Source organism: Falco cherrug, chromosome Z (genome assembly GCF_023634085.1).
Source record: "Falco cherrug isolate bFalChe1 chromosome Z, bFalChe1.pri, whole genome shotgun sequence".
Lineage (NCBI taxonomy): Eukaryota > Metazoa > Chordata > Aves > Falconiformes > Falconidae > Falco > Falco cherrug.
In genome coordinates, this window is record NC_073720.1 from 75,400,471 (window position 1) to 75,416,132 (window position 15,662).

Here is a 15,662-nt window from a genome sequence, read left to right on the forward strand (position 1 = left end):
ACACTTATGAATGTATATAGCTTAGAACTAATTTTTCCCCTTTGTTAATTCTTTGATATCAATGAGGTATTCTTCAGAAAATGTATGGACTGGTTGGTTGCATAAGGGCAGTTATTTGGACAGAAAATTGTTAATGGTCAGGGATTTTCCACTAAAATATTTGCAAATATTCCTAGTCAAACATCAGTTTGGTTTCTTTTGGGGTTTTGAGCTTGCATTAGTCCATGTTCAGAACTTTAAAATTACCTTTGAATTTTTTAAACTTTTTATATCACTGGAACAGAAAGAGCATCTAAATTAAAGCTTCAAGCTAACTTTATTTTTCAAGTATTTCAGGAATTATACTTCTGAACTGACATTTTATAAGTTGGCTGTGTATTTTCCTGTGTTAAAACGCTGTTATTGAAAATGGTCAACCAAGCCTATGTCGCCCAAAATAAAAACGGGGGAATTGTGGATAACTGGCTAGCTGAAAAGGGTCACATAGACATAGTCCAGCTGGCTGGACAAAAATGCACATCGCTCTCAGCTTATCTGAAGTAAAGCAAAATACACTGTCTTTGGCTGTCCTTGTTACACAATAACAGGAAGATTTTGGTGGGAAAAGAATGTTGCAGGTGCGAACAGAAAACTACAGAAGAGAAACTAGGGGCGGGCTTGGTATTTAGGCAACTAACCAATAATGAGCTTAACTTTTGTAATATGTATGAGCTAATTATAACAAGGCATAAAAGGTGACTGTAAGGGACAATAAACGAAGTCTGCTGATCACTCATATTGAGTGACTGTGTCTTCCCTCCGTCGCAACACCAAAGATCAAACTTTAGACCTTCAGCATCAGCTTAATTATTCAAGCTATGTCAACATGGTAGGCCAAGATGCCTCCCTGCATGTTTTATGTTAATTATTGTAGGGAATGCCACTGTAAAAGTGCTTTGGAAAAGTAGTCTTTGCACAGAACTAACTGAGCCTGTGCAACCTTAACTCGGCCCATAGCAGACTCGTCACACCAAACATGATTCTCCAGAGACACGAGAAGCTTCTGAAGGTAGTGTGACTTATCTGTGGCCCAAGTCCTGTGCACTGCTGGCCATATACATCTCTCAGGTTTTCTCAGTGTCTGCCAGACTTCAGTCAACAGGATTAACCTCTCCAGCTGTATCACTATTGGATTATTTCCCTTTGATCTCCTCAGGGTTTTCCAAGTTCACCAGCAGTAAAGCTTTGTGACTTAATCTTTGCATAGGCTACTGAAAACCACTCGCGTGAAAGGGACTGTAAAGTTTATCTATAAAAAAGAATTGTGAGATAAGAGATTAGTTTTCAATTACTGTTTTATTCCCATGATTGAAGACACAGTCAGATTCTCTAGTTCACGATTTTGACTACAAAATGTGGTAATGGGTAAGGGTATGCATTTGAATTTGAATTGCTAGGGAACTACTTAATCTGCCTACTATTTTGGGGACCGAGTTTAAACCAGAGGGAGACTATGTTCATGATTCATTGGCAGCTGTTGTATGGAAGGAATTCCCCTTCCTTGAAATGTGAAGAAGAAGAAACATGAATATCCCCTTAATAAATGGTAGGAGCAAAGGGTGGAGAGGAAACTAATCCAGTTTATCTCCAGTTTTGTTTAGTGTAAGGGAAATTAGATTTCTTTGGTTTTCTTTCATTTCTGAATATCTTCCACCTTGTGAAGAGGGACAGGACAAAGGAAAGTTCCTGCACTTTCAGTAGGTGTAGCTGGCCGTGAAAAGTGACTGCGTGGCAGCTGTGTCAGTCTTCCCAGACACAACATACTGTCCTCTGCAAGCCAAACCGTTAATCTGAAAAAGAAAGAAAAAGGAGGGGAAACCAGTTAGCTTGGAGTGAGAAAAACAGATGTAGAAAGACAGCAGGAGTAATCAACCAAGGCAAAAATAACAGAATGACAACCCCGCTGAACATGAAGTACCAGGAGGGGCAGGAACAAGAGGAGCCTTAGGAAGGCGACAACATGTCTCCCTTCATAGTGTGGAGCTCCTCTCTGTGCTGGGGGAAGGCCTTATACCTGCGCCCGCTTGCGGAAGGCCTCTTGTGCAGCCTTCTTGTTCTCGCTTTTGCCCACCCATGCTGCCAGGGCAGAGGCTTGCAGGGCTCTCCCATATGAAAAGGTCAGTTTCCAAGGCTTAGGCAGAGGAGACTGATTCATGGCGTTCAAGTTGACAGAAGCCTCTTCTTCACTCTGGCCTCCAGACAAGAAGCAGATTCCTGCAAAAAAAGAGGTTTGAAGTCTTAGAAATGGAGTGCTCCAGCCACTGCAATCCCTGACTTGATGAGCAAGCACATCATACGCAGGAGCAAGTCCAGCAAGTGTGACAGTGTGAATGGATACATAGAAATGAATCAAGAATCACCAGGAACAGCAGCAGGAACGGTCCGGAGAAGAGTAGTGACAGTTGCTATGGCTACATCCTGAGGGGTGTACTTCTTGGGGCAGGAATGTCCAGGCGTCACCATGTTGGGTTTCAGCAGTGTCCCTTCCAGGTACACATGATGATCATTCAAGGCCTTGTAGACAGCAGCCAGAACCTGAAAACAGGAGGACTGAATACAGACCTCTGCTCAAATCTTCACCTCAACCTGCTGTGGAAAGGCAGCTAATTCCTTGTGAGTGTGAGAAGATCAAATGAATTTTGCTTTCCCATGAATTTTATCACAGGGGTTGCAGTTCTGAAGACACCATTTCTTTTGAGATGACCAGGATACCATTATTCGTATTTATTGGATTTTTCCCGGCAAACTGAGGTACTGAAAGAGAATGAAGTGTTTTGCTCCCAATACATCTTTCTCAGATTGAGAATGCTTGTTTGAATGGAAATCCAAAAGCACGGATTCTACTCTTGCATTTGCTATTAACTCATTATTTGACTGTGAGCAACTCATTTTTGTGATGCAGTTATGAAGTACCTTTTTGGTCAAAACTCTTTTAAGATCTGTGAGCACAAACAGCGTAAAATTGGTTACTGATTTGTGAAGGAGAAGAGAAGGGCAGGAATCTCTTACCTTTTCTGTGACATACTGACAGCGCTGGAGATCATGGTCTCCATCAGGCAAGATTTCTGGCTCCACAATGGGCACCAAGCCATGCTAAGAAAAGAAAAAACAGGAAGTGTTTAGGGCTATGGAAGAACAACTGTTCTTATCTGCCCCTACTTTGGTGGTATTTCTTCATGCTGTGCTGCCCTTCTTCCTCACCTTTCCCAAAACCTTGGCAGAGATCCGCCTTTCAAGTTACCTAGGATGTTATCACAGCGAACAGTGAGAAGGGGCAGCAGCATGTCAGGAAGGGTTACTGGAGGGTAGATACCTGCTGGCAGATGCTGGCGTAGCGTGCCAATGTGTTGGCATTCTCTTGGATGGCAAGTTGAGAGGGTGTTGTGCTGCTGATCTTCAGCACTGCACGCCACTTGCCAAAGTCAGCACCATCTTTTTTGTACTGGGCACAGCGCTCAGCCAGTCCATCCAGCCCTGCAGGTGAAAGAACAGTGCTTCACTGAGAGCAGTTCTTCAGGACACACAACTCTGAGAAGTACCATGCCACCAGACAAGGCTGTGATTCAGGTGAGTCACCCCATGGCTTTAACTGCGGCAGTCATAGCTTAGGCTCCTTAGAGCTCTCCTTACCTTGGATGGTGGTTTCTCCATTTGTTCCTGCTAGGGGTGCTGTACCTTTATCCAGCTGTGGAGACCACAAAAAAATGAAGGGTTACAGAGAGATGGAAATTGGTCTCATCCTTATCTTCTTACCCATGGTTAGTCTGTCTTTGCTGGCTGACTGTGAGTAAAGCATGGGGCTGAACATACTAAGGATGAAAAGGAGGGAAATGTTGGAGCAAAGGGGAAGAAAAGGAGTGGTTGGGTAAGAGGAAGGGGCAATGTATAGATGGCTGCAAGGAATGGCTCAAGAGATCCATCACATGCAGAAAGGACTGGATTTAGGTTGCTGCATGGAGGAATTTAATTGCAGTGAATGGTGAGTAGATGGGAGCTGGTAGATGAAAAGTTCCTGCCTCAAGTGCAAATGTGCCCCTGGTTTGTTGTAAAAAAGCAACGCAGATAATGGTGGTAGAGATCGTCTAGGGATTTTAAAACCAATCACAACAAAGAAAGAAAAGTTTTTAGCAGGAGAGAGTGCAGCCCTGTATATAATTTTCACTGGAAGCGGAGTTTGGATTATGCTGCCAGCCACACATTTACAGGTACCTTTATCCCCACCACAATGCCTTTTTCTTTGATAAGAGCTGGAAATGGCTTTCCACTGCTGTCTTTCTGATAGAGAGTCTCATGGAAGAGGATCACTCCCCCAATGCTCTGGTTGATGGAAGCATCTGAAGAGAAGAGAATCTCTCGAAAAGCCCGGCGATTCTCCTCTGTGTTTTCCACATTGATCCTCTGCAGCCTGTTCCCCATGGTACCTAGCAAGGTGGACAAAGGTCAGACGAAGAGGTGTTAGCCTTGGCTAGCCTCCTGGTCCCAGTATGTAGTAATGAACTGGGCCTTGAGTTTCGATCTCCCCCTTCTCAACCCATAGTTTGTCAGCTTTCATTACTATTGGTCACAGTCCTGCCTGGCTGAGTTGTTCCTGCTCAGACAACATTTTTCAATTGTTTTTAATTTACTCCACTAATTTCAAAGATGAAGCAAAATTAAGAGGAAAAAGTCTTGGGTACTGCTAATTGATCGATATCCAGAACTCACCCACGGATTCATCTGCAGCTAAGATCCCCTTTCCTGAAGCCACAATCCGCTGAGCGATGTCTGAAAGAGCTTTCTTCTGCTCTGGAGACAGCGCTGGGAATTGGTGGGTCATGTTGACTTACCTGTGGAAGAGTATTACTGTTAAAAGTTGGGGGAGACTATATACACAAACTATAAGGCAGAGATAACACTCGGGTATTTCTGTTGGAGGGCTCTCAGTGCTTGTCTGGTCCATGTTATCATAGCCATATGCCCAGAAATCCATTCAAGTTCTTCTTGGCTTGGTGTGTGCGGCAAAACTAGAAGAGAGGAATGCAGGAGCAACATCCTAGCATATCCTTCCAGAACCAAAGTGGGAAAGACTGCATTTTACATGGATTTTCTGAGAGGCTAAAGGAAGGTCAATCTGTCATAAAAACATGCACTAAGCTAACAAGTGTGCTAACTGCTGGCTCTTCAGACTTCTTGGTCCCAGTCAGAAGAATGCCAATTACCTCATTGCCTTTACACATTTCCTAATAATGCCCCTCTTCCATTCCCTGGCCTGTGTTGGCAGTATTTGCTACTTTGTCTAGTCGACTTTCCATCCCCACGCTCCTGCCTCACTTTGTAATTCTCTCCTTCCCATGTCTGCTTTCAGAACTGTACCACATTGCTTACTCTATAAGACCTGGAGGTTTTAGAAGGATTCACCACCTATTTCTATCTTTTCAGCTCTGGCAGAGGTTTACCAGCTGCAGATATGCAGCACCTGAAATCCACATTCTGTCTTGTTATGACAAAATGCTTGTTCTTATTAAAGTTTTGATTATGTGGCATTAAATTACAGTTTCTCAGATTATCTGAGTATTCCAGGTTACTTCCCTGTGTATATAAGCCTGTATGCATAAGACATAAAGACTCTTTTCCCTCTGTTGATCATATGTGACAGCTAAAGTGATACCCGTGTTTTTATCAGTAGGTGGTAAATCCATGAGATGAATCATTAAAAACAACACAAAAGATCTCCAATATCAAGCTTTCCTCCAAAGGGGCAGGCCTCTGAGCAGCGTCCGCATTTTCTATTCGCAAGCTCAGCCTTAAAGAGAAATGAGAACATTTCCCATTTCACCATGTGCCAGAGATGGCCAGCAAATATGTCTCTCCATATAAGCATGTACACAGCCAAGTTCTCCATCCCTTTTCCCTGCATGCAGACATTATGTTGCCAGGGAATCCTTGTCTTGCCCTCCCTGCAGAAGAGCATAGTGGAGAATAAAAATCAGGGTCTGGCTGCGACTTGTGATAGGGTAATAGAGTTCTGTGCACCATGCCAAACGGTGCTAAACTTTTCTGGTAACAGTGCCATCACAGTACTGGGACAGCTATAAATCCATGTCCGATTTATAGTTGAAGGTACTTTTGTATTGGTAATGGTATTGTGCAAGATTCAAATGGCATTGTCTACCAGCGCAGACCAGCTGGATGCAGTGTCCAGGTGTCTGCTTTACCTTTTTGTAGGTTGTTTGAGACTGGAATGCATTCTATGCAGCTTATCAATGTTAAGTCATTCTACATTTAAAGGGAATTTGAAAGAGTGTGTGATGAAGACTGTATCAAATGGGGGAGGGTTCCTTCCTTTTCAGGGACTAAAATGCCTAGCTGCAGTCCTGCAAAAGCAGGCTTTTCTGAACTCCTCTTTTTGTATGCATGCCAGGCTGTGGCTAGAGCTCTGGGAAGCATCCTTCTACTGTGGTGACTGACCACAACTCCATCACTCTCAGCTCTTATCCTGTTCAGATCAAAAGAACAGGAAGAGCTATGGTTTATGCTGTTTATTGCTAATTAAATTCACCTGTAACCCTCCTCATCCCTCACCTTCTTTCTGAGTCTAATAGGTCTCTTAGAATAAGAAACTACCTTGTTATTATGATTATTTTAGTAAGGGTTTGTGTTATAAGCACTTCAGTCAAAACCAGAGCACTGTTAAATAAGTTGCTATGCAAAACTATGAGGAAACACTCCAGTAGTTCACGGGCTCTGTGGAAAAGACTGGAAAATTGTGATCTGGCAAGAATATGATCTTGTCCAAGGTCAAAACTAATGAACTGCTAAATCAGTAATGGGATTTCAGAGTTGCAGTTTGGAGGTATGTTACAGCAGGAGTCGGTGTATCCAGATAATTTTTAATCCAGCTAGCTGAATTACAAGATCATCAGTCACTCTAGTTTCTTTATTATGGGTATACTTTCTCCCCAGCAATGCCATAAGCAATGAGACTGACATCTGTTGATTCTTACTTGTTTTCAGTGTTTGCATAAAGATCAAAAAAGACAGTTATCACTCAAAACCAGCCTGCAAAGCAAATTGCCAATATATGGAAATACAAGTTTTCAGGTGATAATGCTGATCCAAGTGAGTACTCTCAAGAGACTGAAACAATACAGTGTAGTTCTACAATGATGAATTGGAAGACAGCTGGCTAGTTGCGGTTTCTATGCAAGTATCTCATTAAGTGTGAAGGAGTAGGTGGAGATCTGCCAAAAGGCATCCCAAAATTATGTTCCCAGCTACCCTGCTGAGCTACAAGGATGAACAAAATGCACAGTGTTTCTAACTGAAATGCTGAAGAAATGAGTGCAAAAGCAGTTGTAAAGTTAATGATAGCTCTAAGGTCCAGAATGTTCAAGTACCCTTGGTTTAGGACTTTATTTTTCTGTGATTCTTCCATAAGGAGCATAATCTTGAGGATCTTCTCTGTAGAATTCAGAAAGGGTGTCTCTGCTGTAAAGTACTGCTCTGAGCATTTAAAGGGGAGTGGAGAAGTCTTACATGTCAGTAACACTTCATACAGCTGCCTTTTAAAGAGTGAGCTCCCAGCACATCCACAGAAACATTAATGTCCCCCCTTAAAGAGCCAGATATGTCACCTTCCAGGTCCTGAGGAAAAACAGTCGTGCCCAGGCTGCCAAAGCTGGGCAGTTCATTTCATTCTCACAAGAACGAAGCCTATTTGCCTTATTATTGCACTTTATCTGTTTAATTTGTCAACTTTTCCAGGCAGGCAAAAGGTCACAGGAACTCTTTTCTCAGTAGCAGTATCTAGGAGTTGTTGCACCACTAAGGTTTTTCAAAAATTTTATTTGGTACCATTTTAGGCTGTTAGCTAGTGTCATAGTGTCACCAACTCAAGTGATTTCACATTGATTTGACATTGTATGAATACAATGTATTCTCTTTGTGGTAACTGCTTACATAACATTTTTTAAAAGTGGAAGAGAGAAACAAAAGAATAAAACTGCAAAGAATTAACAAAACCCCCGGCTTTACAACTACCTTGAGAGTTTGCCAGGCTTCAGCAGCTCCTTAAACAAACAAGTTCTTTGTTCAGACCCCAGCCTGTGACCAGCAGGAGATGGGGGTAGGGGGGAAGGGGACAGCACAGCTGCAAAAGTAAATACTGTACCGCTGAAGACTCAAGTTTTTCTCAGCTACCATAATGGAGGACCTGTAGGGAAAGTATCTTCATGGGTATCGGCACAAGCACTGCATCCTGTTAATATTAATAGTGAGAACCAAAGGGCAGAGGCAAACTGAACAGCAGAAGGAACAAACTGTTACGTTCCACTTCAGGTCATCTTAGAAACATTACTATTTCACTGGCATCTCTTCTTCCCAACCACCTCAAGTGACTGGCATCTTCTAATAATACAGAAAATCTCACCTGAGTCCTGGTTTGCAGACAGAAAAAGATTGGATTGGAATCTGTAAGTTTTTCTCTTGGGTGTCTTCATTGCCTTCTTTTATAAAATTGGTGCAGGACCAAACTCTTTTGTACCCCATGCATGCAGCTTTTCCTGTTCAATTACTATTAAATACTGCCCTTCAACATCATCCCTGACAGCAATGCAAACCACGTTTGCATGCCATTGCACTGTGCACACAAGAGATTCTGCTTCCAAGGAGCAGGGTTTGAAGCAAAAGTTGCTTATATAAATAGATAAATGCAGTTGACATGGAGAGCGAAAAGTATTCAAAAATTTAGCCCATGACATGTAGGCACAGTGTTGATCTGACTGGATTTACTCCTCATTTACACTTGTATGCTTAGGAGAGACAGACACATAAATCAGTTATGTACCTTACATTCTCATGACAGTGGATAAATCTAGTTATTGGCCTCACTTCTCCATGGAGCTCATTAAAACGCTATTTCTATGTAAGTCTGTTTACTTGGACATTGGGCAAACTGAGAGGTATGAACAGCTCGGCAAGTTTGCCCCTGTCCTGCTGACAGAGCACATTCTTATCTAGCTTGCAGATGACACCAAGCTGGCAGGACTAGTTAATACGCTTGATTGCTGGGCAGCCATCCAGAGGAGCCTGGACGGGGGGCAGGAAGAGACCAACAGGAGCACCATGAAGTTCAGCCATAACAAACCCCCACCCACTGCCTGTGGGGCAGAGCCCTGGAGTGATCCCACCAGGGCTAGTAGGACAGGGGAACAGAGAAGGCCCAGGGCCCTGTCAGGCAGTGAGCTGAACATGGGCCAGCAGCGAGGGCCAGCAGCATCCTGTGTGAGCAGGGGTCTGGCCCAGAGAGCCAGGGAAGGACAAGGATTATCTCCCTCTGCTCATCACATCTGGGTACTGCACCCAGTGTTAGCCCCAGCAGTACAGGAAAGGCATTGACAAATTGGAATGAGTTCAGCTGATGCCACCAAGAAAATCAGGGGCTGAAGCACTTGCTCTGTGAGGAGAAGGCTGCAGAGCTGGGTCTAGTTCAGCCTTGAGCAGAGATGGCTTTGAGGGCACACCTCAGCAACCCCCAATACCTGCAGAGTGGTGGTTGGAGAGGCTGAGCCAGGCTTTTCACAGTGGCACATTACAGGAGAGTGAGAGACAACAAGCATAAGCTGAAACTGGAGAGATGTGGTCTGGATATGAAGAAAATTTTTACATTATTGGGACAGCCAACAGTAGAGGAGGTCGACAGAGAGGCTGTGGTGTCTCCATCCTTGGAGGCTGTCAAGACCAAACTGAATAAAGCCATAAGCAGCCTGGTCTGACCTTGTGTCTAGCCCTGCTTTGAGCAGAAGGTCAGACTACAGACCTCCTGATGCCTCCTTCAGCCTGAACTACCCTGTGACTCTCTGTACTTGCTTTAGGGAGTTGAAATGGAAGTGGTGCCTCCTGTATATATGAAGATGCTCTGAGGAAAGAAAAGGATATTTCTCCATCTTTGCAGTGCAAGTGAAAGTATAGCAAAATGTTTCATTTCTGGGTTTTAAAGTGTCAAGGTTATGGGACAAAAAGAGATATTCAGACTTGTGTCACCTAGAAAAAGAAGCACATGTTTTTTGATTGATATACTAATTTCACCATCTTGATAGGTCCTTTGGGGCATATATGACGGTAAGTTGCCTGTTTTTTCTCTCTCTTATGAAGGTGGGAACAATGTTTTTTTTCTGTCTTCATGCTCTGTCTAGGGAGATTGCTTCAATATCCTATCTCAAGTGGATGGGAGTATGTGAGAGCTGCATTTCCCTGTCCTGATTTCTTTATTAGCCTCAGAGCTATACTCAAGCCCTCAGCAAATGTACCCCCATTTCATCTCTCTAGCAAGTATGAAAAGAGGTTATGCACTTAAGGACCCAGCCTCTGCAGTCAGCGCAGAGCACTTCTGGAGCACTCCTGATGGCTAGAGATGACTGAGGTAGCAACAAACTGGTTTATTGGAAGTAAGTCTGGTCATTAGGATGAAGCTGCTTCTCTCTCAGGGCTGGGCTCTTCTCAGAGAAGGTAAAAAATGCTGTCAAACTTGCACTAGAATTCAAGTCTCGTAATGCCAGTAGGGGAGGCTGGGGGAAGCAGTGGTGAGAGTTTTGGGTGCACTAAATAGTTTTGGGTGCCAGGCACATGGGACAATTGAGAAAGTGATGGAGAATCACAGACAGCAAGGGTTTGCATTTGTTGAGCAATTTCCTGAAGCTGGCTGTTCACAAATTGAAAGGTTACAGCCTAATGCAAGAGCAGGTTTTGGTTTCCTGCACTGCAGACTACCGTACATCCCCCTGCCGAGGAATCTTATCCATACTACTGTGCTAATACTTCAGAGGAAGCTGCACAACAAACACATGTAATTACACTTCTGTCAGCATTGTAGTTTGTCAGGACCAACAGCGTTCTCCAGTCATTCTCTCTTCTCCTTACAAAACATCAATTTATGTACTCCACAAGCATAAAGAAACACATGCAAAACAAAGCAGTAGAAAGCAATGAAGGCATGTTACTGGTCTACTCAGACTAAGGATTCACTTACTCCAGGAGTTCTGAGTGACTAAGCTAAGTTAGAAAGCCACATTTAGCAGAAATTGGGTCACATTGGAAGATCACTGCAGAATGGCTGAGTGCTTAGTTCTTGCAAGCTGTTCCTGGAACAAAAAAATAAAAACAAAACCAAAAACAACTCCCCAAGCCCACTTTAGATAAACACATTGTGTCTCGGGTGCTGATATACATACTACCTTTACAGTTTAGAAATTAAATTATTATACTTACTTGTTTGTGGACAATACCTCTGCTGCTACAAGCTTCTGGTGTGGTGGTTGCAGGCAAAGAGACCCAGTCCTTCTGGGCACTAACTTTTATAAAATTCTTGATAGGTGGGGTGTGTGTCCCCCCACCCCCACCCCCCGCCTCCACTCCTCCATTCTCCCTCCTCCCATCATTGTTTGAAGTCGATCATTGGCTCTCAGACCACAACCACACAGCCAACAGGACACAGTCTCGCTCCTGGGGGTCTGCCCCCTTCCCCTCCCCTGTATATATATATAAGGCCATTTATGACATGGTGAAACTGAGGCACTTTCCAGTTATTTCAAATTGTTCCTCCTCTTTCTAAAACAGACTGAAAAAAACCTACAGAAGGAAACATGGAAATCGTTTACAGGGATCTTGGGCATAACCTTCTGTTTAGGGTTAGATCTTCTGGAAGCTTATACTTAGGAAACTGCACAGTGTAGGAAGGAAGAATAGAAAACAAAATGCAGAAATAATGCAACAGATCCAGATTCTTAATTGACATCAAATATTGTCATTTCAGTGCCTTCCTAAGTGTTACACTGATTTTCCTCCTTGAAAATTTAGCACAGAAACATATATTCCTTCTCCAGTTAAGTCTATGGAAAGGCAAAATGCGATGCTACGGTATCAGGGTTAATGAATCTGCAAGTTCTAATTTTCTTTAATGCAGTGTATGTGTGAGAATGACGGTTATCAGAAGACATGTGCCCACACTGAGCTGCGCAAGTGCAAGCCAAATTTTCCACCAAAATCCCATTGAAATTTACCCATATTACAATGACACACAGGCTTCTCTGCTGCTTAGCAATTTTTTTCTCTGAAAAATGCTAATGTTCTAGAAACAGCATACCAGCATTCCACTTTATATGAAACCACACTACAGCTATTCACCAAATCCAGGTAGACAGACCTGATTTATTCCCCACCCCCCCCACCCCATACTGCAGGTCAGTACTCCTGGAGGGAAGTACAGCACAGGGACTGTTAGGCAAACATCATCCCCTCAGCAGCAACATGCTCTTTGACCTTGGACATTAGCAAGTCTTTACGACAAAGACCCAGTGTTTGTATGAAGAATGACGTAGTTTCCCCATGTCTTTGGCTCATGTAATAACACCTTTAGCCTTTACATTTACACCGTGAGACATCTGATTTCTCCTCTCACTGAGCAACACTGTCTTCATTAGGGTACTTCTTCCTTGAGCCTGTCTTTCCTAGAGCTGCATGCCAAGGTCAGTGCTTGCAGGAAATCTTAACAGTTTACATGCTGCCAGCAGTAGCAGTCTGTGACAGTCATCAGAGAAACCTCTGAAAAAGCTGAGGATAGAGCCCAACTGTAGGCCTTGTGCTTGTGTTGCTTTGTTTTAATATTCTCCTTCCTGAGCCATACCTTTTTGCTGAAGAATGCCGTGGCACATAACATATGGACATAAAGCCTTCCTTGCTTTACAGTGTTTGCTTTATATTCCATTTCTCTCGTCTTAGCAGATGAACCCCATGGTATATTAACATTTCTCCACCACAGAGGCATCTAGTATGGATTAAAAATACTTTTATTGAAAGAAAGTTATCCAAGACCCTCTTGAAAAAAAGGTGTCATACTGATGGTCTTTGTCAGGGCCACAAAGAAAATTAGAGTTTGAGTCCCATCATTCCTGGTTTGGTTAGAAGCTGTCACAGATACGAAAGTTAGAGGAAGTGTTTCTTTCCCAGTGTCATCTGTAATATGGTCTGACAGGATCTCACAGAAAAGCTAGAGCTTTTTTGAAAAATACAGTGGCTGACATTTAGAAACCACTTTAGATAATCTCCTGCTGTCTACCTTGAGTTCTTAATTCTTTCAGAAGTATATCTATATATTTCCAGGTGGGTAATGGCCAGTACATGCCTTTCTAGTCCTTCTGAGCCAATATCCAGCGCTTCAAGCACTAGGATTACAGGTCCTAGCAGAGATTCTGAGGACTGAGGAGGGAAAGTGAATGAACATGATGATTAGCTTTTTCTCTTAATTTAGGAATGGGAGCCTGTTTAGGGAAGAATATGGAATGAGCAGTCATGCTAGATAACATCACTGTAAGGTTCAGTACTATTAACATGCACACACATGGTCCTGACCATACTGTGCAGAACTTAGTGGTAGACTGATACTAAAATGGCACTGGAAAAGAGTATACACTTCCATCATCATAGCTACATTATTTGAGGATACTTATACCTCTAAAAATTAGGTTATAGTGGTATCGTGTGTCTTTAAATAGAGGAATAAGATTGCATTGTGAGGGGAATGCAATGTACTTGCATTTAACCAAGAAACTAACCTGCCCCATAAAAATACCACATCATTGTCTGCACTAATTATTCTATGGCAAAATTGGTGTATTATCCAAGTTATAAACCTGTCTCATTAAGTTAGTGTTTGAACTCATAGTATTGCCAACTCTCTCAGCTTTCAAGTCACCCAACTAATTTTGGATTGGTGTTTTTTTTTTTTGTTTAAACCTTTTTCAGAGTAACATAACGCAGCCACAGGGCTGTAGCTAGCAAGAGGTTGTCTGCTAGTGCGAGCACCCTTAGCAGAGGTGGCTACCTCTAGACGCTGCTTTGACAGAGGCTGAATTTGTGGCCATGGACAGCATGACTTTAATACAGGTGTACTGTACCAAACTGGAACATCTTGATGGCCATGGAGTAGGAGGAACACCAAAGCCCCGGTGGAAGTTGTGTTCAGAGGAATAATGACACAGGGCAGGAATCAGATTTGTGGCCTTCAGGAAAACAGGAGGCAAAGAGAGGCAGAGAACATGCAGATGAATTTTAAAGGGTTGCAGCTAACAACTTTCTGACAAAGTGGCTCAGTAGTGGCATGAAACAGATGCCCCTTTGTAGCCATCCACTGTTATTCATGTTGCCATCCATCTTACTGGTATGTGGGGTTTGTCTTCTGCAGTTTGTAGGGCTGGCCAGGCAGGCAGGGTTCTGTGTGGTAGCTCAGTTCCTGAGGAAGCACCAGCTCTTCTCTGCCTCCCTAGGTTTCCTCATCCCCCTCTACCTCTGGCATAAGAAGGGGGAAGGGGGACATACTGAAAAGGTCCCAAGCTGTGGATAGGGACAGGGAGAAAAGGCAGAGAGGGCAGCTGAAATATAAGAACAAGTACTCTTAGTTACTGGTATTCTTAAAAATAATTTTACAGACTATTGCAGACTGCTGATCCACTTTTGTAGCGAAGAAAATAAATCTTTTAATGGAGAAAGGATTACTGTTTTTTTCAGAGTTTTGGATGTGTAAGAATTGATTACTTAAATACCCAACTAAATATGGTGATTGAAGTTTTTCTGCATGGATTATGACTTTATCCATTAATGAGAAAGGTGATATAAGCAGTCTTGCAAGAAAAAAATCTTTATAGCTCACTCACATATGTGTTTGAAACATCACCACAAACAAGATGTATAACTAGTAAGAGAGCTTAAATGAAAACAGAAAATGGTGGTCAGGTATAAAAGGGATGGATAATGTTAAATCACAAGTGTCTAGCATTTCCTCTTACAAAGGTGGCACAGCACAAGTGAATGTTGTGTTTGAATGGCTTGGAGACTTTCCTGATGTTGCCTTTTCCACCTGAAATTACTGTACAAAATTTGACAGAAATATACGTTCAGAAATTTTAAAGACCACTAAAAACTGTCTTTACGGGTGGCTTGGGTTCTTACTTACATCTTAATTTGTGGTTCTGCTTTCTAGGGTTTGACAATGCAAGTACTGAATTTTCATACTAGTAATTAATTTAATTGCTGTCTTTGTTATATCCAACCTTGCTTTCAAAATCAGTTCTGCACTGAAGTTCTAAGTGAAGACTTGGTGGCTGAAGTACATTAAAATCAGTGGCAAGCCTGGTTTAAAGGCAGTGGGTAAAAATTGAAGAATTGCTTATGTTTCTTCAGGGTGATGACTGGGTTTTTTCTGTGTGTATCTAGCAGTATCATTCCAATATGGATTTTGCCTTTACTCATATTAACTAGCATTTTAAATGAAAATAAGTAAATGTGAAGAGATACAAACTGCAGTACATCTGAGAAAGAAAGAAAAGAAAGAAATGGATGGAGCCATTTCAGAGATTACATGGTGACCAAGAGAACAACAACAAAGTTAAAGCTTCCTTCTGCACTTCAGTAGATGAAGTACTATTAATCTTACCAACACTTCTGTATGTGGTCAGGCCTGTAAAAGGGTTTGAAATGGAATGGAAAAAAACACTGGAAGTTGGATGAATGTCTGGGTATAACACACATATACATGAGGAACACCTGGCTCTGTGTGCCCATAGAGATCACTGCCTGCATGATGGGGTTAAAGT

At 42.6% G+C, this 15,662-nt stretch overlaps 1 protein-coding gene across 2 annotated transcripts; it reads right to left on the bottom strand.

Annotated features, from left to right (window-relative positions):
- Positions 1 to 1,316: 1,316 nt before the first annotated feature.
- On the bottom strand, positions 1,317 to 11,399 carry ALDOB (aldolase, fructose-bisphosphate B). Of its 2 annotated transcripts, XM_027802612.2 has the most exons (10): positions 11,284 to 11,350; positions 11,045 to 11,156; positions 4,744 to 4,865; positions 4,249 to 4,460; positions 3,670 to 3,724; positions 3,353 to 3,513; positions 3,049 to 3,132; positions 2,400 to 2,574; positions 2,054 to 2,253; positions 1,317 to 1,829 (listed from the first exon to the last, which is right to left on the bottom strand). In XM_027802612.2, the coding sequence occupies exons 3-10, from the start codon at positions 4,853 to 4,855 to the stop codon at positions 1,734 to 1,736; spliced, it is 1,095 nt and encodes a 364-aa protein (XP_027658413.1). In that variant the 5' UTR covers positions 4,856 to 4,865; positions 11,045 to 11,156; positions 11,284 to 11,350; the 3' UTR covers positions 1,317 to 1,733. The 2 variants fall into 2 exon arrangements, with proteins under 2 accessions (XP_027658413.1, XP_005437388.1); XM_005437331.4 differs by lacking the exon at positions 11,045 to 11,156 and having other exon boundaries at positions 11,284 to 11,399.
- Positions 11,400 to 15,662: the final 4,263 nt, after the last annotated feature.